The sequence below is a fragment of the Chelonia mydas genome, chromosome 3 (assembly GCF_015237465.2).
Source record: "Chelonia mydas isolate rCheMyd1 chromosome 3, rCheMyd1.pri.v2, whole genome shotgun sequence".
Taxonomy (NCBI): Eukaryota; Metazoa; Chordata; order Testudines; family Cheloniidae; genus Chelonia; species Chelonia mydas.
Genome location: NC_057851.1, coordinates 160,292,814 through 160,318,772, shown reverse-complemented (window position 1 = coordinate 160,318,772; position 25,959 = coordinate 160,292,814). Strand labels below are relative to the sequence as shown.

The 25,959-nt window shown below is 40.0% G+C and overlaps 1 protein-coding gene across 2 annotated transcripts in view; it reads left to right on the top strand.

Annotated features, from left to right (window-relative positions):
- CENPF (centromere protein F) overlaps positions 1-16,090 on the top strand; it is a 76,185-nt gene extending 60,095 nt beyond the window's left edge. For both annotated transcript variants that reach the window (XM_037895726.2, XM_037895725.2), the window contains 7 exons: positions 632-2,941; positions 4,989-5,165; positions 6,701-6,862; positions 8,400-8,562; positions 10,309-10,782; positions 11,983-12,176; positions 14,960-16,090. In XM_037895726.2, coding sequence (XP_037751654.1) covers positions 632-2,941; positions 4,989-5,165; positions 6,701-6,862; positions 8,400-8,562; positions 10,309-10,782; positions 11,983-12,176; positions 14,960-15,169 — 3,690 coding nt within the window. In that variant the 3' untranslated portion in view covers positions 15,170-16,090. The remainder of the gene's footprint in view (positions 1-631; positions 2,942-4,988; positions 5,166-6,700; positions 6,863-8,399; positions 8,563-10,308; positions 10,783-11,982; positions 12,177-14,959) is intronic.
- Positions 16,091-25,959: the final 9,869 nt, after the last annotated feature.

Sequence of the window (25,959 nt, the reverse complement as noted above, 5' to 3'; positions counted from 1 at the left end):
TAAAATAATGTAAAGTGAGCACTGTACACTTTGTATTCTGTGTTGTAATTGAAATCAATATATTTGAAAATGTAGAAAAACATCCAAAAATATTTAATACATTTCAATTGGTGTTCTATTGTTTAACAGTGCAATTAAAACTGTGATTGATCGTGATTAATTTTTTAAATTTAATCGTGTGAGTTAATTGCGATTAATCGACAGCCCTAGAAATTTCTTACCTGATCATTTTCTTTCAACTAGTAGCATCTCTTCATTCAGCCCACTGTCCTTATCTGATAAATGAACATGACACAATTTATAGAAAATTGGAATATTTTTTCTAAAGGGAGATTTAAATATATAATCATCTTAACATTAGTTATTATAATTTCAGGTTGTCTTAAGGTTAGTAATAGTTTGCGAGAGTTTTCCTATAGCTTTGGAATAACTCTTGTAATGGCCTGAGTTGAAGGGTGAGGCTTAATCCTGTAGCCTCCAGCAACAATACTGGATCAAATTGCACAGGTGAGTTGCATTACCAATTTGTTCGGAACAAGAGAAGTTGCTAGCGGAAAATTACCAGGTAAGAAATTTCTCTGTGTTCTTTGTAGACTCACTCTTGTTTTTCATTGATTTTTACCAATTGCAGACTTCTCCTAATGAACAAGAAAATAATGGCGAGCATCCGTTGCAAGTGCATAGTTTGCCTAATGAAAACTTGGCACCCAAGCGAGAGAAACCTGAGATAAGACTATGTGAACAAATTACTATAGAAAAGAACTCTGAATGTGAAAATGTAGCTGAGGTCACGGAAGCAAGATCTGCAGAAGAATGTCCAGCAAAACTGATCTCTGAGACTGAATATAGAAATACATTGGAGAAAAAGACAGACTGCCACAGTGAATCATCATTTTCCAATCACAACATATCTCTAACACCTCTGGATTTCTTGGAAAATCAGGTAACAATTGAAACTCTTCAGCTACAGATAAAGCAGACATCTAGTGAAAACCTGAAGCTGCTCCATGGCATAGAAGAAAGCAATAAAAAGGTTGATGCTCTGCTAATGGAAATCAAAGAATTAAACTCAAGGTTGGATTTGCAGCATACAGAACTAACTGCAAAGGTAACTGCTTATGCAGAACTAGAAAAAACAGTTCTAGTACTTAAAAAAGAAAACTCGGACTTAAATGAGAAATTTGAATCTGTTTCTTTTGATAAGCACCAGATAGCTTATAAAGTTATGATTCTAGAAAAAGAACTTGACAAGGCAAAGTCTGACGTGGACGTGTACAAAGTTAGATTATCTGATGTAACAGACATGCTGGAGGACTTAGAAATGACCAAAGGAGACTGGCATGAGAAGTTCCTTCAGTCTGAAAACGAATTGAGGAGAACAAAATCTGAGAAAGAGAACATTCAGAACCATGCCCTGTCCATAGAAGGTGACATAGAGGAACTTCAGAGAAAAAATCAGCAGTTAGAAAAAGACAGTGAAAATAAACTGAAAACTATTTCAACTCTTCAAGAGCAACTTGCTGTAATCACAAGGGAGAGAAACCAACTCAGTCAAGAACTGAGCATTTTGTCAGAGAACAAAGAGGAGTTGGATCAATTGTATCAAACACTGCAGGAGAAAATAAAAGAGCTAGAGTCAAATAAAGTGGATGCTACTGAATTTATCAGGATATTAGAGGCTGAAGCTAAGACACAAACCAAACTGCTTCAGACCACAAAATCTGATGTAGATCAGTTATCAAGGGAAAAAGACTATCTTGTGCAGCAATTGCAGAATGTGGAAAAGGATGCAGAGGTTCTCACATTAGAAAAAGAAAAGTTGCAAAACCAAATGCAGGATCTGGAGGAGGAAAAAAAAATGATTCTAGGGGAGCCTGAAATGTTGCAGACTAAGTTAAGTGAATCAGAAATGGAAAACTCTAAGCTTTCCAAAACTTTGGAAGGCTCATTAATTGAAAAAGGAGAACTTGCTGCTAGACTGAACTCAACACAAGAAGAGGTGGATCAACTGCGATATGGAATTGAGAAGTTGAAAATGAAAATAGAATCTGATGAGAAGAAGAGGCGCCACACAGTTGAAAAACTGAAAGAGAGTGAACGGAAAGCAGACTTTCTTCTGGACAAAACTGAGAAGCTTGAAAGAGAATTGCAGATGTCAGAAGAAAATCTAGAAGATGCAATTCTTCAGGCAGAGACTGCTAACACAGAGACAGAAACATTAAAAATTGAGATGGAAGAGATGGCTGAAAGGTTGAAAAGTTTAGAATTAGCAGTCAATGCCTTCAGGTCAGAAAAAGAAGGTTTGACTAAAGAACTACAAGAAAAGCAAGAAAAGATATCTGAATTAGAATCTTCTAACTCTAACATTGTAAGACTGCTGGAAGAAAAGGAGAAAGAAAATATGCAAATTAAAGAAGAGTCTGAAAATGTCACGGTATTGATAAAATCTCAGCTGAAAAATGCAAGTGAGGAAATAAAGCTTTCTTTCAATGAGCTAGAAATTTGTAAGGCAAAAGAACAAGACTTAATTTATCAAGTGGGTTGTCTTGAACATGATAAAACACAACTATTACTGGAACTTCAGGAAGTAAGAAACATCAGTACCAAACTAGAACAATCACTGGAAGCATTTGTACAGGAACTTGCAGACTGTAAACAAACCCTGGATGAGAAGATCCAAGAAAATGGTGCGCTACAAAAGAAGATTAAAGATGTAGAGCAGCTTTCTGTACAGCTGTCACATGCGGAAAGTGAACGTGAATGCTGGAAGCAGGAAAAAGAAGGGCTGCAGAATTTGATAGCTGAATTGAAGCAGAAGGTTCAACATCTATCTAATAATGAAATTTTGCAGACTATCCTAGAAAATCTAAAAGCATCTCATAAAGATCTTGAGAAGGAGCTGGAGTCCACGCTGTCTGAAAAAAATGCTCTTGTTGAAAAGGTAATTCAATTTAAGCTATTGTACAGTCGTCTTTGTAAGAATGGAGATAGAAAGTCCTCTGGGCTGACTGCTTCCTTGACAAATTAAAGTCCAGACGAGTTTAAACTGAGGGTTGTACAGTAATCACTGACAAAAATTTGTGGTGCTGTGGAAACAATAGGTCTGATTTTCAGTGAATGTTTGTCTCACAGGGAGTTGTTCTATAATAGCTATTTGTGATTAACTCCCTATGTGGATACTTTTACTCTGGAATAAGACCATCCTTGCAGGGAGTTAATCAGGAATAACTATGCCACTATAAATTCATACCCTACCATAATCCGAATTAATTCCTCAATGTAGAAAAGCCATAAGATTGTATGTGTGCACTTGCAAGTCTACAAAGATTTGGGTGTATGCACTAACAGATAGGCATTCACTTACCAGGTAATGTGTATGCAATGTAGGTGTTTGTTTGCCTATACCCACAGACCTACTGAAAGCTGTGTGTGTTTTGTATTTAGGGTTTTTGTATATGTGGTACCGTTGGCAGCTTTAGGGCGCAAGTCAGAGTCCATGGAAGTCGATGGGAAGACTCCTATTGACTTCACTGGGCTTTGAATCAGATTCTTATTGCCTATTTAACAAATGGCCCTTTTAAAATGTATCCTGGATCAAGGTATTCCGGGAGGGTTATAGAGCTGGAGACTGCCACTAGGGTGTGGAGAGATGACTCGGAGCTAGAGAAACAGGAGAGAGAGCGTGAGGAAGAGCAAGTGTAATGCCAGAATCTTTCTCTTCCCTGAGAAGGGAAGAGGAGAAAGGACAATGAAATTAACATTGGGGGGCAAGGGAGGGGAGTAAAGGTAGTCTGGGGAAAAAGCAGTCAGAAAGCTGAATAATCTTCAGGAACAGAGGGAAAACAGCCAAGTTCGTTACTGTATGAGGAATTGACTTTTCCAAGTTTGAGGGCCAGATGCTCAGCTGGTGTAAATCTGTGTATCTTCATTGAAGTCCATGGATCTCTGCCAGTTTAAAGCAACTGAGGTTCTGGCTCCAACATTTTAGGAAATTTAATACTCTGTTAATATTCTCCTCTAATACAGAATGAAGATGAGCTCACTGTTCTTTCCCTTTCCTTCATACTTTGTATTTGAAAACTGTTTCACTGGAAATGGGAGGCCTCAGGATGTCATCCTGGAAAGGCTGCTCTGACAAAGGGCTCTTCTCTATTTCAGGCATTTATATGTCTTCCATCAGCAGAGTATCTGAGATCAATTTGATAACTAGTATAATGTTTCTCAAGTACTTATTTTTTAAAAATAAACTTTTTGACAGCTCTCTAGGGTAGATAAAATCTAGGTTCATATTTAAGCCTCTTATTCTAAAGTGCTCATATTTCATTCTCCACGTTTGATGTCTTACAAATCATATGAAGTGCAGCCTTGCTTTCGTTTATATAATCATTGCTTCTAATTTAAATAGGCATGTTAGCTGCAGAAACCGTGTGCAAAACTACATGGCTATGGGCCTGTTCCTGGATGTCAATAAATGTTTTGCCATGAATTTCAGTGTGACTTTTAGGAATCAGACCCAGAATTAACTCTCTATATCCTAATATGTCCACAGAATAGTCACAAAAATAGACAGCTTAAATACTTCAGGTTGTTGCAACATCTTTGTCATGGTGAGACTAATGACCCTGAACCTCTCAGAACACTCTCAGTAGGAACAACTGCTGTATATGTTGTGAAGTTAGCTTTGGCTTTAATGCTAACATCATTTGTGGGATGAAGCTTCTTGTACAACCCAGAGCTAAAATGCCTTTGTAAATGACAGAGAGGCCCATCTTCTCTGTAATCTTGTATGCTACTGTTTTGTGTTTAAAAAGTTTGAGTCTGGGACTACAGTACTGTACTTATACAGCCGTTAAATAGTTTTCTCTTACCTTGTCAGTTTTTGACATTATAAGATTTTTCCAGATGCAAAGCCAAATTGTCTAATATGTAAGCTATTTCCCAATCTATAAAAATGTAATTACCAAAGACTGAGCAACTTTTGTTTGTAGATTCAACTGGATCCAACTACTTCAGAAAAAAATGAACCAAATAAGAGTTTGGATGGGGTTCAGAAAGAGCTGGAGGAAAAAAAGAGAGAAATGAAAAGAGAAATATCCGAATATCAAAGCAGACTTCTTCAGGTGGAGAAAAATCATCAGGCTCTTCTGGCAGAAGCAAACAGAAAGGTAAAGCAAACAAGAAAAGGGCACGGGGGATCTTAAGGAAGATTTGAATATTCAGCAAACAACTTATGTGTATATAATATCCCCTAGAAAGAGGTTGTCTTTGCTATAGTATTTCAAAGCACTTACTTCCGATAATTACTATGGGGAAAAATGAATGTGTATAGCCTGTCATAAACTTAATACTTTGAATGCTGTGTTCACACATCTTCACTGGGACTACTCCAGGGAGGAAGGGCTTGTTAGAGTGGGTCTAATATTATGGTAATCTAGGTAAAGACAAAGGTTACAGCATTGGGGATTGTGAGGAAAGAGTCAATTGTGATTAAAAGGAGGACGTGGCAGGATTTGAGAATGAAGAGACTGAATATGAGGGAGAGAAAAGAGTTGAAGGTGACAGGATAGCGGTGTAATAATACTAGTCCTTCTATCCTAGGATTTCATTGTTTCACAAACAATTATTTAAGCCACAAAACATCCCTGTGAAGTAGGTGTCTCATTGTATCAGAGGTGATAGAGGTGGAATGTGGTGGAAATTAATTAATAGCAAAGATATAAAGGGCCAGATTCTCTGTGTGCTGCATTGTGTGGTAGTCATCTACACCAGTGTAATGTAACTTTGCAGTGGGGTAAATGACAACACAAGGTGCAGGGCAGTAGAATCTGACCCAAGAACTTCAGATTTGAAGAGACTGAGCTGGAGCCTGTGTGGCATCCAAGCAGAAGATTTGAGAGGCAGCTGGAGAAGTGAGAGCAAATAGAAGGGAGAACCTTGAGGAGTAGTATTTCTACATTTAGCTTAGTAATGCAAGAATTGGAGGCTTTTAGTAGGAATGCTAACACAACTTTTAACTGTTTGCTCTTACAGAGAGCCCACATAGATCCCATACAGAAAAGCTAGCTATGAAAACAGGAAAAAGCATGATCTGTTAGATCTGCCCGTGTTGTACAACACTTTGATTTGTTTAAGGATCTCTTCTCATCTTTAAGTGTAATGTTTGGCTTTTGTGAGCTTAAGTCACACTGAATGTTACTGTAACTTAGTTCTATAGATTTTTCAAAATAGTTATACTTTACAAATTGTACTGAAAAATACAAGGCTTAAGAACACTTCAGAATATATATTTACTCAATAGTCATTAAAAAGTCCTCCTTCCTCCTTTTGAAAGAGTTGTCTGCTTATCTGCAAAAATGTGTACCTGGAAGCTTTTCAGATGCTCAGTGCCCTAGTTCATGTAATAAATAACCCATTTGAAATTATTTGTGTCTTTTTATTCTTTTCATTCCTATGAATTAAAAACGTTGTTTGTTTGTTTTTAAACAAGAATTCTAGTAAACTATTCTTTTTAAAATATTGTAGAATTCTTCCAGTTTTACACACAAAGCAAATTGGTCTTTCCCATTTTAAATTCAAAATAAACATTTATATTATGCAAGCTTACTGCAAAGCTTCCGCAGACAATAAGTACATTTTCTGTGTAGTATTTTGTAGGGGGCCTTTTAAAAATTGTACTTGTTATCTATTTATTTGCCTATAGAATGAAGTAGAAATTCAGGCCTGTCAAGAGAAATTGAATTCATTGGAGCAGTGTCTGAGTCAAGAAAAGTTGGAAATGGAGCTCTTGAAGTCAAGTAAAGAGGAATTAAATAATTCTCTGAAAGATGCTAACCAGACAATAGAAGAACTTAAGAAAATTAAGGTATGTATTTTCCCTATAAGCTGTTTAATTTTTGACTTTCGAACTAAATTGCAATGTAGTATCTAGAAAGAGGCATAGTATAATGGTATAAGCACAGAACTGGAAGTAAAGAGCTCCTGAGCTGACCTCTGGCTTTGACTCTGCCTTAATTTCACCAACTAAAATGAAGATAATACCTTATTTGCCAGGGTCTGTACTTGAAAATTACACCGTGTTTAAACATGTCTTTTCACTCTGCCCCAAGGTTAACCATAACTGACTGATGTGATAGTAAACATAACAGTGCAGTGTCGACACTGCATGTTGTAACATCATGTTAATTAACACATTAATTAATACCTTATGAAACTTTCCAGTGTAGACATGCCCCTATTGTCTTTAAATCAGTCTGATAATAGATGCTGCTACTACCTTAAGTATTAGTGTTTCATTATGTCACACTCACTTTGTGCGAGCATATCAGGCCTGATGTATGCAGAATTTCCATCTAAATCATTTAGTGATTCTGCTTATGACAGCACTATTTTTGCTAATAATTTAGATAGAAGTGTGAACAATTCCACGTCATTGCAAAAAAAAAAAATCTGATAATGACTGTATGAAGTTTTACCTGTAATGCACATAGGTTGGGTGTTTACTGCTAATCAGAAGGGGCAAAGTTTTTAAACCTGTCCATCTAGCTGAATTTTTTCTTATCAATTCCCTCTGCATTTTCTAGTGTGCAGTCTTTTTCTACTTCCATTTGTGGTGAATGATGGACTGTAGTTCTGTGCTCTCACTTCAGAAATAAACACATCAAAAAGCACTCATGTAGCACACTGTGGAGCCGATATTGTGGCAAGCAGGCACTGAGTTACACTACTCACTCCATGCCCAGCTAATGGAGCACTGTGCTTGATATTTACGTATCCTGAGGTGTGTTTTATAAGGCTGCTAGATATCCACCATCCATTTATTTTGGCATTCCAATGCACATAGGGTAGACAAACCTGCCTGGACCATGTGCTTTTCAGCTGGGTTTTGTCATTTGTTTATTTCAAATATTATATTTAATTATTATTTCTCTATCAAGGAAATCTACACGCGTAGCTTTCCAATAAACATGGCTTTAATGTTTCTCTGTTGGAATTAGAAGCTGCTATAATTCAATTAAAAGAAAAGAAGTACTTGTGGCACCTTAGAGACTAACAGATTTATTTGAGCATAAGCTGTATTTTCCACTGAATGCATCCGATGAAGTGAGCTGTAGCTCACGAAAGCTTATGCTCAAATAAATCTGTTACTCTCTAAGGTGCCACAAATACTCCTTTTCTTTTTGCGAATACAGACTAACACGGCTGCTACTCTGAAACCTATAATTCAATTGTATATTACTAAGTGAACGCTACTGTACAAATTCATATTATAACTTTTGTCTGGTTTTTTAGTTGCACTGAACTTTTACTGGCAGATGAGATGTCATTAGTGAGCATATAATGCTTAGACAGAAGAATGGAGTTTCCGATTAGCAACTAAAAATAATATTTTTATTTTATAGGTGGACAATCTGAAGTGTATAGTTCAACTGAAGAAGCAAAATGAATTTGCTTGTAGTAAAATGGAGATATGGATGAAATCCTGTAAACAGCTAAAGCAGGAAAAAGAAATGTTGCAGAAACAAATTGCTGAACATGGTGCTCTATTAAAGAAACAAAAGCCAAGTATGTGGTAGTTTAATAAGGAAATGCTATACTAGAATGTCATTATAAGTGAATCATAATTAAGGCTGCAAATCATTCACGAAAGTCACAGTTTCCGTGACCTCTGTGAATTTTGCAGCGCTGGTGCAGCTGACCCCAGGACCACCCCAACAGCTGGGGAAGCCCAGGAGCCAACATCACCAGCCACTGCTCTGGCAGCCCCAGGCAGCTGGTCCCTTGCGCCGCCCTGGAGCAGCAGTCTGGGACCAGCAGTGGCGGGGCCCCTGGCCACACCCCTGCCTCCCCCTCCCCCCCCGCAGCAGCATCACCCTGCTCTGTCCTCCCCCCCTGCAGCAGTCTTCAGGAGCACCCCCCCTCCCAGTAGGTGAGATTTAGTCATGGGTATTTTTAGTAAAAGTCATAGACAGGTCACGGGGACCTGACTTTTTGTTTATTGCCTGTGACCTGTCCGTGAGTTTTACTTAAAATACTCATGGCTAAAACACAGCCTTAATCATGATCCTGTTTCTAGCCTTAATGCATTCATTTATAAAACATGTTTTCAAAACATCCATTATTACATTTGATTCAGATGAGGGGCCAGATCCTCAGCTGGTGTAAATCAGTATAGCTTCTGAAGCTATGCCATTCACACCAGCTGAGAATCTGGCCCAAGATCTGTCTCCTCAAATTTCAGAGTCTTCTTATATGTTATGAATATAAATTTCCAACATCTATGTTTTGAAATCGAAAATGACCTTAGGATGAAAGGGAGCCTATTTTTTTAAACAACAGTAGAGTGTGGTGTGTAACTTTCTTACAATGCTTTGTTTGAGACATTTACTACTGACAGAATGTAAAATGTTGGAGTGTGTCTGTTCTTTCCGTTGCTGACCATAACAACAAAGAAAATTCACATTCTGGGTGTAGATGGCTGATAGTTCAGCATCCACCACGGAAAAATTTACATCTTTTAGAGTTTATACATATGTCCTTCCCAACAGCTTTTGGTGTCCTCCTGGATTGTACACAGTGAGAGAGGAGCAGCTCTTAAAGTGTTATGCTTCAGATAGTACCTCCATTTTCTAAATATCATCAGCCTGGTACTAGTTGCAGCTTTCTGGGACCAGGAAGTGCTGGAGTTTATTAATTTGAACAAATAATGTTTTTTAAGACACATACATAGGGGTTTTATTGATCACAAGTTTCAATCATTTCAAGAGTTGTCAGGGACTAAGTACAGAGCTAAATAGGACAACAATTTAAAGTGATTACCACAATGTGTAAAATACTACAACTTGACTGCCATTATCTAGGGTAAGTTAGGCTAGCAAATATTCATGAGTGTCCAATAAGCAGAATCACTAGTGGTATAAAAAGGGATCCATATTTCTGAGGTAAGCTATATTCAATTATATAAACAAAAACTGTTAAAATAATGGTAAGGTGGTAATGTTAAGCACTTAAAAGTTAGGAAATGCCAGAATTAATGTTGCCCATGCATTGTGTGTCAGGAACAGATTCCAAAGAATTGGGGTACATGGCATCCTTACAGTAAATATGATATCAACGGAGATCTCTTCTGTAAAGTAACCTTTACATGATGTCTGTTTTGTTTTATTTGGTATAGTTTATTGTGGTTGCACAAGGACACACCTTATGTACTTAATTAACAAATGAATGATTGAGATCATTGCATTGTAAACTCATCTTTCCAGAGTCTCCTTAAAGTTATTTGTACAGGTAATGACTCTTTCCTTTGGTCAGGTGCTGATGAGGTTGCCAGTGCAGAAGAAATGAGGTTGAAGCTGGAAGAACTAAAAGAATCTTTAGAAGAGAAAACCAAGGAAGCAGAAGAGAACCTGGAGAAGTACTGCACTCTGATTATTAAGAACTATAAACTAGAGGAAGAAAATGAGATGTTAAAAACGCAGGTCTCTCTGCTGAGTGCTCAGCTGAAACAACCAGCAAATGCTGTTAATTCTCCTTCACAAAATTCAGATAATCCAGTAACACTGAACAATCAGTCAGTTACAGAGAAGAGGTCAGATGAAGACCCTACTAAGCTTTCAGGTAAAAGACAAAGATGCCAAAAAACCAAGAAAGATGATGGGGAACCAAAATCCCCTATACCAGAGACCTTATCTAAAAAAATGAAAAAGGGAGCATTCTACCAACATTCACTGACCCATGAGAATACTGAGTATGAGCCAGACGGACTCCCAGAGGTGGTGAAAAAAGGTAATTGTTACTACTTTAGAGGAGAACTGTCCACATTTGTGGGGAGTGTGTGCGTGCATGCTTATCTAAATAATCGTGTTGTCATATGTGTGACCTGGAAGCATTGTAAAAACTTGGATATCACTGGCCAAATTCAGTCCTGGTATAGGTTGCATAACTCCATTAAACTCAACTGCTTGTCAGAGCTGAGTTTAGCCCCATATGTTTTTAAAAAAGCCCTATTATACAATTAAGGCTATAAGGGGACAGTATCTTTTGTTGTAGGTATATGTAATTTTTAGTGGTTTTGTCTTTTGGTCTGTGTGATGTCTGCCCATCTGTACAGTTTTGTAGTAGTTGATGACAAAAGGAAAACAGCCAAAAATTCTGAAATCCAGAATCCTAATATCATCAGGTTGTAGTTTTGAAAATCAGTCTAGATAAATTTTGTTGACTTTGGGACTCCTCCAAAAACTTTGCAAAAGTCCTCTGGCAAAAAGAGAGGGATTCCAGGCCCAGTCATTCCCAATATAAAACACCCCTTCCTTCTGGTTGATAGGAAGGGGGAATATTTTTGATTGAACATTTTTGACTAAATGTTTTTTCATTGAAATGTGCTGTATTGTCAAAGCCGAAATGTTTCACGGAGATGTATTGATTCTGACAAAGTTTTCGCTGGGAAGGTTTCTGAGGTGCAAAGTGAACTCTTGCAGGGAGGAAGGCCCCCAAATTGAAAACCTGATGTTTCTGATACAATTTCATTTTGTGAAAGCATTTGAAAGGCTTTTGTTTTCATTCCAATCCAGGAAAAAAATGAATTCTGAAACCTCGAAAGGTGTTGCAAAACAGAATTGTCACCCTCTGGCCAGCTCTACTTAGAACAATAGAAAAGACATCATTTTCAGATGGAAATTATTTTCCAGTTAATGGTGTCCCTTTATAGGAAAAAGGGAACATTTTCTTGGGGAAAACTCTTTTTGCCTTTTTAGTAGAGTTGTTGGAGAGATCCACACCCTTGCCTGAGTTCATATATAAAATTCTGGAAACACAAAATAGTCCTAATAATTCCCCCATTATATTTTATTCAGTGAGTAAATGCCATTTTACTTTCTTATATTATTATCTGTTGTCATCTCCATCTTGAAATGAGCAAGATCAAATTGATTTGAACAATAAAGTAATTTAATCAACTGTGGTTAATTGAAGCTGTTTATTTTTCAGGGTTTGCTGATATTCCTGTTGAGAAAATCAGTCCTTATGTTTTGCGTAGAACAACTCTAAACCTAAGGACCAGTCCCCGTCTTGCTGCCCAAAGCCAAAGATTGTCACCAAGTGCCCAAAGTTTACAAAAAGGCAGTTCAGATAATCTGGCGGAGATCTCTAAACTGACAGCTGGTGGCAGCAAATCACAAAAGGTAACTGATCTTAAAAATGTATCTAAATATGCAGGGCATGGGAAATCCACATTATGTATTTATCTATCCAAGTGAGTTTGAAGATATGCCATGGTATGTCTGCCATGAATATACTGAAGACAAGGTCATAAATGTAAATACAATGAATAAAGCTTGGCCTAACAAAGGTCTGGGCATAATGGTAAACTTAAAATTGTTGGTATGATCAAATCTGTGATCTCATGCCAAGTGCTCGTTAACTTGGTAAATGGAAATGAGGTAAATCTTCCTACTTTAATGCTCATCACAAATATTTGATTATTTCTTGAAAGACCTGGATGCCTAGAGCAGGGTGTGTGTGTGTGCGTGCATGCGTATATGGATTACACGCAAAAGCACTCAAAAGTTCGGATATGCCAGAATTAAGGCTCCTTGTCCCAGTCTCTCTGCTCAGCCAGTCCCAGTTTTCCTCTCCTCCCCTTAGCTCTGTCTTCTCTCAGTGTCTTCTCCACATTTCTCCCCCTCCTTTCTCTCACAACCTTCCAGTCCTAGCCTTGCCTACCAGCTCCCTGTCCTTAGCCCCCTTCCCCCCCCAATTCCAGTCCCAGTCTTGCCAAAATCCTTGTCCCAGTCTGCCCTACCTCCCCCCCCCCCCCCCCTTTTGCCCTCTCTGCACTTGAGTCCCGTATCTTCCTCCTCCACTGTGCTTCTGCACCAGCTTGGAGGGGTCATTGGGAGTACAGGAGAGAGAGGTTCCTGCTCTCAGTTCTGGTTCCTGGCCCAAAAAAGCTGGGATGAGCAGTTGCAGGAAAACTCTGGCTTTGACCCCTGTAGGTCTGGGCTGGAGCATAGTCAGTTGCTCTGTGGGGATGGCACAGTGCTGTGTTTTCGCATCCAGGAGCTGTGGGGAAATGGCACATGTGCAGTCACTCTGTGGGGAATAGCTCATGCACAGTTTGGTTAACACTAAGAGCTGTGCGAGATTCAAGTATACTCAGCGAGGGAGAAATCTTCAGAGATTTTAGCTGCTAAAAAATCTAAGAATTCTCTCTACTGAGCATCTGTGAACTGTGATTTTTTTCAAAGGCTTATAACCTGGCCAAATTCGGGCAGGTTTTCATGGGGATGGCAAAAGGCACATTCTCTGACACAAAGGCCACCCCCTGCAAATTACACGTCCCTGCTCCAATGCATAGGTGCATTTAGAACTTTTCAAAGAAAAGTTGCCAGAATATTTTAATATGAGAAAAATGTATATTTCTCTAGCCTTGATCTTGGGAATGGTTTAACCATTTTGGCTGAAATTCTGCCTCTGCCCCCAACCCCTGAAGAAAAAGAGCATGAGGCAGACATAAAGGCATGGAAAATTTCAGCCAAAACAATTAAGGTTTGTAAAGTTTTATAAGCAACAGAAAACAGGGTCTTGTAATGGGAGGAGTCAGGTAACCTTAATAATAAGCGATGCTACTAGCTTCGCCCGTAATATATATTGGTAACAATTTTGTTTTTGCTGTTGCATTGCTGTGAACATAGCCAATTTAAACAACACACAAAATCATTCTTTAAATAACAGTCTCTACAAAAACAATCATACTTCAACAAATTGTTTAAAGAGATATTCTTTTCCCAGAGTTTTCATTTTTAGGGCCAGACCCTGAAGTCTTTTCTCAGTCCTTATGCAAACTTGATCTTATTTTTTTTCCTTTGCTTTTTATTATTGAAGACACTGGAATGAAAACTGATCTCTTTCTTTAGAAGTTCTGGTACTGAACTTTGTCTTAATGCTTGTATTGTGATAGCCTCAACCAGACACTGGAAACTGCATGTCTACAATCTGAGACTTTGCCCATTGCTAGAAAAACACTGTTAGAGTGAAGGAACAATTACAGAGGTGGCACACTATCTCTACAACTCTTAGGTCTAAAAAGTCCTGATTCTCATCTCTCACACAGGACCCACATCAGTGTAAGTGGGATCAGAATTGGGGCCAATTACCTATACTATCAAAAGCTTTGGCATTCAGGTTTCAATTGTCGTGAAGCACACATTTATAACTACTAAAGTTTTAGCTAACTGATGCTAAAATCATGTCAATTTGGTGGGGAGTGCAGGGAAGACAAGGAAAATTGTAATAGCAGTGGGGACTGGAATTTGAGATAACCAAAAGGTATAAATATTGTGAAATTTTTTCAGCAGTTTTACAAAGCTAGTGTTGAACAGCACAACAAAAATATTGTGAAGATTATGTTAAACATTTAGAATGACATGACATTCTGTTGAATATTTCATGATACATTGGACAAGATATCCTCTGCAGGCCAGCGTAAATGCTTCAGGACTAAACAATTTTTTCAAGTGCTATTATATTTACAGAATAAACTACAGGGCATTTACAAATTCATTATGAAATATCAGTAATTAAACTTAAATTACATATCTCAAAATACAGTTCTGCTGATTAGTGATTGAGCAAGAAGAGACTAGACAAGGAACTACTGTGTACTACTCCTTAGCTTTGCCTACACCTTGTTATATCATGTGACTTGCCATCTGTAAAACACGGATCATAATGCCCATTCTAAACTTGAACGTGGTGAGGAATAGGTAGTTGCTGTAAAGCATTCTGTATAGCACTGCTGTATTTTAAAAGTGATAAATATAAACATTGAAGATTCTTGCTTTTAGAGTGTGTCTGCTAATTCATGCTATTCAGTCGCTTGGAATGGGTCTCTCACTTCCTGCTGGTAATTAACAAGGTTCTCCCATACCACTAAAGCATGAGACTTTTTTTGTTTATGTTGCAGGTAGCTGATACTCAACAGTGCCAAGCGGAAACAGCTATTGAACCCATGGAATCTAGTTCAAGATCTCCTCTTCGCATAAATAAGCAAACCACAAAAGCTGTTGCTGAGATCTGTAGGGAGAATCTTAACACACACAAAGGCAGATGTTCCCTGAGCACACAAACATTGCCTGATCAAAATGAACAAGAAAAAAACTGTATGGTACAGTAAACCTGCAGTTATATCCCTTCAGATCAAAATAACCTTTGGAAGATAAATAGTTTTCATGACTAGGTATGAAAACTACATGCCCACTATTTTTTGTCAAAAGCATTTGTATACTACTTTGAACACTAAATCATTTTTACAGGACTTGTTGTTAAACACTTACTGATATCTATGTCAGTAAAGCTACGTTGAAAGAATGGACATATCCATTTTTATTTCTCAATATGTTGGTAATGTAGGTGATCATTGTACAATGTTCTGTAAATAAGTCTATAGAAACTTGTCTGAAATAAAGTTTAATAGAAATGCAGTTAAATACCAAACCACACATTACATTACATTAGCAGCATGTGTGACCATGTCTTTTCATGATAAGATCTACCTGTCTCTTTGGAGGTCGGCCGAGTGATCATTTCAGTTCCCGTGAGTACCACTTAGTGACAGCTGCAGTCCATCGATTGTCAGTGAGCCTCACTATATGCCCAGCCCATCGCATTTTACTATGCCTGCTCTCAACAACAACATCCTGCACTCCACTCTGCTGTCTGATCACTTCATGGAGACTCGGACGTGGATTGAAATTCCCAGAATTCTTCTTTCCATCGCCCTCTCCATGACAGACAGTTGCTGCTCCTCTGTCAGTGCCTGTGTTTTGCTGCCGTACAACATTGCAGTACTGTTCCGTTGAAGAGGCTGGTACGTGTTGCCTTGTTGATTTTTCCTTGAGGACATCCTTGATAGAATTGAATGCACACCAACATGCTTTCTTTCTTTGTGAGAGTTCACCATCCTGATCGTGGAGCATCTTAATTTCTTGGCCCAAATAGACATATTGCTCTACTTCTTCTATTTGTTCTCCCTTGATTGTTATTTGGGCTTTTGGCAAGGTATCAAACTGCATAAATTTAGTTTTGGAGTGGTTAATTTTCAGTCCAACTTGGCTGTTTTTTGTGTTGAGTTCTTGCAGCATTTTCTGTAGTTTGATAGTATTTTTGGCAATCAACACAATATAGTCCATGAATCCAAGATGGTTAAACTGTTCTCCGTTGATGTTGATTCCACCCTTCTAATTCATGTGCCTCATTACCATTTCAAGGCAAGCTGTGAAGAGTTTTGGTGAAACCATGTTGCCTTGTTTCACACCGTTCTTAACTGGGATGTGAAGGGGAGTATCAAATAAGGTTATATCTGTAGTGTCGTCAGAATTTGCTTCCTTTAATAGTTTGATATAGTTTGCGTTGATGCCCTGCTCTGCAAGAGCATTCAACACTATATTGATGTCTATGCTGTCCAGCGCTATTAATTTCATTGGGTGACCCCTGGTTCTTGTGTTATGTGAAGGAATAAATAACTCTTCCTTATTCACTTTCTCCACATATGATTTTCTCAACATTTGCCTTGATAGCTACAGTCCACCTAGCAACTCAGTTCATTCATGTCCAACAGTATACATATATAGCTCCCAACTGAACTAAACGCATTTACCAAACCTATGCTACTTTTTGAAGCGCCAGTATTCAAAGGGAACACCAGACTGCCTTGTTGTGTACACCGCTGCAGTAGTTAATGCTAGCTATACATCACGCTCTTCACAAGAATTTACTAGTCCTGTAAGAATTTTTCTTGAGAAGGGGAAGAAATGCCTTAACACCATCCATCTTGTTGCTTTTTCTGCTTCTCTCTATCTGCTGCTGGTATTGATTGCACACAATTGTGTCACATGTTAAGGAGAAAATATTAATAACATATTAGGTGGAGCTGCTATCTATATCTGAAACCTGGGCAGATTCAGACATGTACATTGGAATATAATTCCATGTAGTCCTACAATTCTTAGAAGAAGATCAGAGAGGGAACTAGAACAGGTGTACTAAACTGGATTTTCTTTACATTATGAATTACAAATGTGCTCTTTTTACAAATGAAAACTTAGCAGACTAAGGTAAATGTGCCCTGTCCTGAAGAAAAAACGTTGGCCCTTGGTGTAGATTACAGCCATTCTCTATAGATTTGCCCCTGTGACTGGTTTTGTGTGGCTGCTTCATGCTCCTGTTCATTAGGACTTAGGCCAACTTGACCCTTGTAGTGGCTTTAATTCCCATCACCACTATGAAGCAAAACATGTCCTACCTAGCAACAGCCTTATTAAGCAAGATATACTAAGGCTTTCATTCCTCTGTGGAGAGTTCAGTTCAAAACAATTTTTTAAACTTTCTGGCAATGCTGATGAGTATTTATTTGGTTGTCTTCTATAAAATGTGGATTACAATATAATCTCAACCATGATAGTACTGAAATTGATTTTATAAACCCATAGTAAATTCCTGGATTTGCATCAAAATGGAACTGTTAAGATTGCGGTTCCAAAGATGGTACAATTATATATAAAGCTTTTCAGTGTGTAATGTGCTCAGAAACTGAACAGCACTTTGAAAAGCTAGAGGGTAGCTTTAAAACAATTCAGTGTCCTCAAATATATTTGCATTGTTTTGTCTTCTTTGAATGCCTGACAAATCAATCTATATTCATAATTCAAGCTTTCAGATCTTTATGTGAATGCTTCTGAGACTGATCTGTGCACTGCAAAATCCGCAGCCCTCAATGTTCTCCTCTCTATGTCCCATTTTATAAATTAAATAGAGAGATGACAGATTAGTGAGAGTCTGTTTTCAATATTCCATACTGTCTTCTGAGAGTTGCGAGTTCCTTGAAGGGAGCCACTTAGAGTAGGTGTGGAACATGATGTATATGCTTCTAATAACATTGCTGAAAAGACAAACATTTAACTTACAGGTTTCAGAGTAGCAGCCGTGTTAGTCTGTATCCGCAAAAAGAAAAGGAGTACTTGTGGCACCTTAGAAACTAACAAATTTATTTGAGCATAAGCTTTCGTGAGCTACAGCTCACTTCATCGGATGCATTCAGTGGAAAATACAGCGGGGAGATTTATATACATAGAGAACATGAAACAGTGGGTGTTACCATACACACTGTAACAAGAGTGATCAGGTAAGGTGAGCTATTAAGCAGGAGGGCGGGGGAGGGGGGGACCTTTTATAGTGATAATCAAGGTGGGCCATTTCCAGCAGTTGACCAGAAAGTCTGAGGAACAGGGGATGGGGGTGAATAAACATGGGGAAATAGTTTTACTTTGTGTAATGACCCATCCACTCCCACTCTTTATTCAAGCCTAAATTAATTGTATCCAGGTTGTAAATTAATTCCAATTCAGCAGTCTCTTGTTGGAGTCTGTTTCTGAAGTTTTTTTTGTTGAAGAATTGCAACTTTTAGGTCTGTAATCGAGTGACCAAAGAGATTGAAGAGTTCTCCAACGGGTTTTTGAATGTTATAGTTCTTGATGTCTGATTTGTGTCCATTTATTCTTTTACATAGAGACTGTCCAGTTTGGCCAATGTACATGGCAGAGGGGCATTGCTGGCACATGATAGCATATATCACATTGGTAGATGCGCAGGTGAACGAGCCTCTGATAATGTGGCTGATGTGATTAGGCCCTATGATGGTGTCCCCTGAATAGATATGTGGACAGAATTGGCAACGGGCTTTGTTGCAGGGATAGGTTCCTGGGTTAGTGGTTCTATTGTGTGGTGTGTGGTTGCTGGTCAGTATTTGCTTCAGGTTGGTGGGCTGTCTCCCAAGACCTGTGAGAGTGATGGGTCGTCCTTCAGGATAGGTTGTAGATCCTTGATGATGCGTTGAAGAGGTTTTAGTTGGGGGCTGAAGGTGATGGCTAGTGGCTTTCTGTTATTTTCTTTGTTGGGCCTCTCCTGTAGTAGGTGACTTCTGGGTAGTCTTCTGGCTCTGTCGATCTGTTTCTTCACTTCAGCAGGTGGGTATTGTAGTTGTAAGAATGCTTGATAGAGATCTTGTAGGTGTTTGTCTCTGTCTGAGGGGTTGGAGCAAATGCGGTTGTATCGCAGAGCTTGGCTGTAGACAACGGATTGTGTGGTGTGGTCTGGATGAAAGCTGGAGGTATGTAGGTAGGAATAGCGGTCAGTAGGTTTCCGGTACAGGGTGGTGTTTATGTGACCATCGCTTATTAGCACCGTAGTGTCCAGGAAGTGGATCTCTTGTGTGGACTGGTCCAGGCTGAGGTTGATGGTGGGATGGAAATTGTTGAAATCATGGTGGAATTCCTCAAGGGCTTCTTTTCCGTTAGTCCAGATGCTGAAGATGTCATCAATGTAGGGCAAGTAGAGTAGGGGCATTAGAGGACGAGAGCTGAGGAAGCGTTGTTCTAAGTCAACCATAAAAATGTTGGCATACTGTGGGGCCATGCGGGTACCAATAGCAGTGCCGCTGATTTGAAGATATACATCGTCCCCAAATGTGAAATAGTTATGGGTGAGGACAAAGTCACAAAGTTCAGCCACCAGGTTTGCCATGACATTATCAGGGATACTGTTCCTGACAGCTTGTAGTCCATCTTTGTGTGGAATGTTGGTGTAGAGGGCTTCTACATCCATAGTGGCCAGGATGGTGTTTTCAGGAAGATCACCAATGGATTGTAGTTTCCTCAGGAAGTCAGTGGTGTCTCGAAGATAGCTGGGAGTGCTGGTAGCGTAGGGCCTGAGGTGGGAGTCTACATAGCTAGACAATCCTGCTGTCCGGGTGCCAATGCCTGAGATGATGGGGCGTCCAGGATTTCCAGGTTTATGGATCTTGGATAGCAGATAGAAAACCCCAGGTCAGGGTTCCAAGGGTGTGTCTGTGCGGGTTTGGCCCAACTTGATTATCACTGCAAAAGGTCCCCCCCACCCCCGCTCTCCTGCTTATAAGCTGACCTTAAGTGATCACTCTCGTTAACAGTGTGTATGGTCACACCCATTGTTTGATGTTCTCTGTGTATATAAATCTCCCCGCTGTATTTTCCACTGAATGCATCCGATGAAGTGAGCTGTAGCTCACAAAAGCTTATGCTCAGATAAATTTGTTAGTCTCTAAGGTGCCACAAGTACTCCTTTTCTTTTTATTTAATTTACAGACACTTAGGCAATCATCCAGACCAGATTAACATGTTCTACATTTTGGTTTTCATTGTCCTACATCTTTTAGAAGCAAATGAGACAGAATTGTTTTTTTCCATTGATTTGCACTGAAATAAGTATTTGTTTTTATTCTTTCAGGCTTGTGCTAAGTAACTCTCAATACACTATGCTACTACTGATTTTTCAAAGTGTGAATGGCCTGGATTTATTATATAATTGAAAAATAACCTATCAGTAGTTTTGGTCAGCAGCGATCAATTAGGGTCCTCAATTCTTCTGAGAAAGTCAAAAAGAAATATTAGCAGGAGTGTAGTAAGCAAAACACAAGAAGTAATTCTACCACTCTATTCAGCACTGATAAGACCCCAACTGGACTACTGTGGCAAGTTATAGACACCACACTCTGGCAACGAAGCGGACAAACTGGAGAAAGGGCTGAGGAGAGTAACAAAAATGATTCAAGGTCTAGAAAACGTGACCTATGAGGAAAAATTGAAAAAATGGGGTTTGTTTAGTCTGGAGAAGAGAAGACTCCCATGGAGGTGCCACTCCAGGGGTCGCTGGGGCGCTCCCCCCTAGGGGTACTGCTAGGGGAAAAACTTCCAGTGCATGTGGCGAGCACGCACACCTATTGTGGAATAGACATGAGCAACACATCTCGAAGAACACCAGTTACAGAAAAGGTAACTGTCTTTTCCCATATATTTGGCATTGGTGAGGCCTCATCTGGAGTACTGTGTTCAGTTTTGGGCCCCACACTACAAGAAGGATGTGGAAAAATGGGAAAGAGTCCAGCAGAGGGCAACAAAAATTATTAGGGGGCTGGAGCACATGACTTATGTGGACAGGCTGAAGGAACTGGGATTGTTTAGTACCACTCCTTCACCCTCCTTGGGTCACTTCCTACTGGTCTCTGTGTTGGTCTCCCATGAGTCTTCGGGGTCCCCCTGGACAGCTGGGCTGGCTGCCTTCTCTGACTCCTCCAGTTGCCCGAGTTCAATTGGGCCTGGGGAGGCTCTGATTCCCGATGCAGTCAGGGGCTGTGGCTGGCCTACTGCAGAAGCTTCCCAGACAGGTCCTTCCCCTGCAGCTGCCAGCCCAGAATGAGCTGGGCTTCCTCCCTTTATACTACAAGAACATTTAGAGCATGCCCAGTCCCACTGAGGAGGTGGGACTTCCGCTGTCAATAATATGGCCCTAATCCTGTCTGGGCTAGTGCTGGGTAAGCAGACCCTGTCACACAACCCCTCCCAGCTTGGTATCAGCCACATACTTTTATAAGCGAATTCTCTATGCCATTATCTAAATTATTGATGAAGATATTGAACAGAATTGGACCCAGAACTGATCCATGCGGGACCCCATTAAATATGCCCTTTCAGCTTGACTATGAACTGATAACTACTCTCTGGGAATGGTTTTCCAACCAGGTATACACCCACCTTATAGTAGCTCCATCTAGGTTGTATTTCCCTAGTTTGTTTATGAGAGGATCATACAAGATAGTACCAAAAGCCTTACTAAAGTGAAGATATACCACATCTACTGCTTCCCCCCATCTACAAGGCTTGTTACCCTGTCAAAGAAAGCTATTCGGTTGGTCTGACATGATTTGTCCTTGACAATTCCATGCTGACTGTTGCTTATCACCTTATTATCTTCTAGCTGTTTGCAAATTAGTTCCCTCATTATCTTTCTGGGTACTGAAGTTAAGCTGACTGGCCTGTAATTCCCTGGGTTGTCCTTACTTCCCTTTTTATAGACGGACGCTATATTTTCCCTTTTCCAGTCTTCTGGAATTGCTCCCATCTTCCATGACTTTTCAAAGATAACCAAAGATATGTTCCAATATGTTCTGGAGGGCAGTCACAAACAAGTTCCCCAGAGACAAAAGGCTAGCCAATGGCTCAGCCAGGTGTTAATGAGCTCAAATGAACAACCACCTGTGTAAGTGGCCACGCTTTGGCAGAAGAGAGGTATGGGGGAAAACATCTACATTTTGACAACGAAGTAGTTTGTTTCCTGGCCAGACACCAGCTGGAGATGATACTTGTGCAAGAGACAGGGCTATAAGAGGAGACGGCTGATGCCTCAAATCATCTCTCCCTTGCTCTCTGCCACTGGCATCATCCACACCTGAAGAACAAAGGAAGTAGCACTGGACTGGGGGTGAGATCCTGACTGAAAGAGGTTCACCCAGTAAGACTGCTGGAACATGTGGTGAGAGAGAGATCTTTGCTTTTTATTCACTTAGCTTGTTAAAAGGTAAAACACAACTAATTCCTAACTTATTTCCTTGTAACCGATTCTGATTTAGATGCCTCATTACTTGTAGTAATTTAAAATCTATCTTTCTGTTGTCAATACATTTGTTTTGTTGTTTTATCTAAGCCAGTGTGTTTGGACTGAAGTATTTGGGAAGCTACCTAATCAAAATATTTAGGATTTCTTCACAAAAACCCCCAGCAGTTCATAGAATCATTGAATATCAGGGTTGGAAGGGACCGCAGGAGGTCATCTAGTCCAACCCTTGCTCAAAGCAGGACCAATCCCCAACTAAATCATCCCAGCCAGGGCTTTGTCAAGCCTGACCTTAAAAAAATCTCTAAGGAAGGAGATTCCACCACTTCCCTAGGTAATGCATTCCAGTGCTTCACCACCCTTCTAGTGAAAAAGTTAGTTTTTCCTAATATCCAACCTAAACCTCCCCCACTGCAACCTGAGACCATTACTCCTCATTCTGTCAACTGCTACCACTGAGAACAGTCTAGATCCATCCTCTTTGGAACCCCCCTTTTAGGTAATTGAAAGCAGCATCAAATCCCCCCTCATTCTTCTCTTCCACAGACTAAACAATCCCAGTTCCCTCAGCTTCTCCTCATAGGTCATGTGTTCCAGTCCCCTAAACATTTTTGTTGCCCTCCGCTGGACGCTTTCCAATTTTTTCACATCCTTCTTGTAGCGTGGGGCCCAAAATTGGGGACACTACTCCAGATGAGACCTCACCAATGTCGAATAGAGGGGAATGATCACGTCCCTCAATCTGCTGGCAATGCCCCTACTTATACAGCCCAAAATACCATTAGCCTTCTTGGCAACAAAGGCATACTGTTGACTCATATCCAGCTTCGTCCACTATAGCCCCTAGGTCCTTTTCTGCAGAACTGCTGTTTTGCCATTCGGTCCCTAGTCTGTAGCGGTGCATGAGATTCTTCCGTCCTAAGTGCAGGACTCTGCACTTGTCCTTGTTGAACCTCATCAGATTTCTTTTGGCCCAATCCTCTAATTTGTTTAGGGCGCTCTGTATCCTATCCCTACTCGCCAGCGTATCTACCTCTCCTCCCAGTTTAGTGTCATCTGCAAACTTGCTGAGGGTGCAGTCCACGCCATCCTCTGGATCATTAATGAAGATATTGAACAAAACCGGCCCCAGGACCGACCCTTGGGGCACTCTGCTAGATACCGGCTGCCAACTAGACATGGAGCCATTGATCACTACCCGTTGAGCCCGACAATCTAGCCAGCTTTCTATCCACCTTATAGTCCAGTCATCCAGCCCATACTTCTTTAACTTGCTGGCAAGAATACTGTGGGAGACCATGCCAAAAGCTTTGCTAAAGTCAAGGAATAACAAGTCCACGGCTTTCCTCTCTTCCACAGAGCCAGATATCTCGTCATAGAAGGCAATTAGATTAGTCAGGCATGACTTGCCCTTGATGAATCCATGTTGACTGTTCCTGATCACTTTCCTCTCCTCTAAGTGCTTCAGAATTGATTCCTTGAGGACCTGCTCCATGATTTTTCCAGGGACTGAGGTGAGGCTGACCGGCCTGTAGTTCGCCGGATCCTCCTCCTTCCGTTTTTTAAAGATGGGCACTAAATTAGCCTTTTTCCAGTCATCTGGAACCTCCCCTGATTGCCATGAGTTTTCAAAGATAATGGCCAATGGCTCTGCAATCACATCCTCCTTATGATTTGCTGGGGATGAGAGGGTTTAATATACTCACTTTTCATGACTGCTGAGCTAGGGAATTGGGAGAAATAAGTTTCTCACTTCAATTGGACATGATTGGCCATCTGTGCATAGGGGGCCCAAAACTGAAACTGCAAATCAAGGTGGAGGTGTACTGCTAGAACAGTCTGAGAAGCTTACAGCAGCTGGCTGGTGCCTTGTATTAAAACCATTATTTTCAGTTCCTAAAGTCACATAAAAATAGAAAGGCAACTGAATTGACTAGAGTGAGATTATGTCCTTAGTATGGCTGCGAGAGCCTCTAAATGTAAACGTGGCCTCGGGTCGAGCTCCTTCGTATTTGGGTAAGCTGAATTTTGGGCAGCAGCACTCTGAGACGGACTGCATAAACATGTGGCAAGTACTATGCCTGTTGATCCTGTGCTACAGCTGAGATTGATACCAGTACTCTCCTGTCTCGGAGGGTGGAGTGAAACTCAACTTGTAAGAAGCTTTGAGCTGCTAAAATGAAAGATGCTGCAACTGCAAAATTTCATTGGGCATTTCCTTCCATTTTGTTTCCGAGCACACATCCTTTACTGTGAGTGGAAATGATTTGATTACAGCCTGCCTAGGAACTAATAGACCATTTTCTGTCACTGCAGTTATAGCTGTTGCATCTAGTATATTCTACAAATTTTGCTGGGAATGCTATTCTCCTGTCCTCTATCCAAGCTGGCCCTGTTGCTGGGTTACCCTTAGCAAGCAGAGGGAGTTCACAAAATTCTTATTTTGTCTTTAGGACACTGGAGAGATTTCTACAAACTCACCAATTCAGCAGCCAGTATTGTACAGCAGTTCCCGGTCAAACATCTTACTTACACTGCTGGATGATGAAAAGTACATCATTCAGCACTCCTATTCATTCTTCCCCCCCCCCCCCCCCCAAATTATTTGAAAGCTGTGTTAACATCTGATTTTTGGCAGTACATCATTGCTTTAAAATATGCCTTCTATGCTAATTTCTCTCTATACTCAATTGGCTTCAGAAAAGCAAACTGGAATAAGGTTTCAATCAGTGTACATACTATTTTTGCCCTCACCATCTCATTCATTTATATCTTTTAGCTCATTAAAAGGAGACTCAGTGACTGGATATCTTTCTTTTTATTCAGCACCTTTCATCTACAGGCCTCCCAAAGAGATTTGCACCCCACTATTCAGACTACATAGCCCAGGTTCACTTCAATCAGCAACAAAATGCAGCCAGTGCTGGGGTGAAATATAATAGCCATTTAACAGAGTACAGCAGCAGTATACAATAGCGTGGTGTGGGAAGTGAAAAGTTCTATTGTATCAAGTTGAAACTGTAGAGTGAGTTTAAGTAAGCGAAATGTAACTACTTGTGGCAGAAGACTGTCCTCATGGCATTTTCTAACCAGAGAATAACCGCAGCATGTTGATGAAAGAATTGCAGGACATTCTGTGATTGTTCCGGGGGAACCAATTTTAAGTCTATCAGCACCAATGTGCTTTCTATCTACACTAGAAGGGCAACATGGCTAGCAGCAAGAATTCTTTTAAAGAGGTGTAATTGTAACTGCTGGCAGTGCTTGTGAACCACTGCAAGCGTTGTTGTTTTTTTGGTGTGCACAGACACATGGTTTCTTACCAAGCATGGCAGATGTTTGCAATTCCAAAATTCTCTAGTGTAGATCAGATTTTTCTGTGCTATCCTGTGACCAACTTTCGTCCACTGCAACCTTACAAGTTATGGGATATGTGCTAAATGCATCTATGATCCAGCATAATAGGTGAGCAAGAGAAAAGAT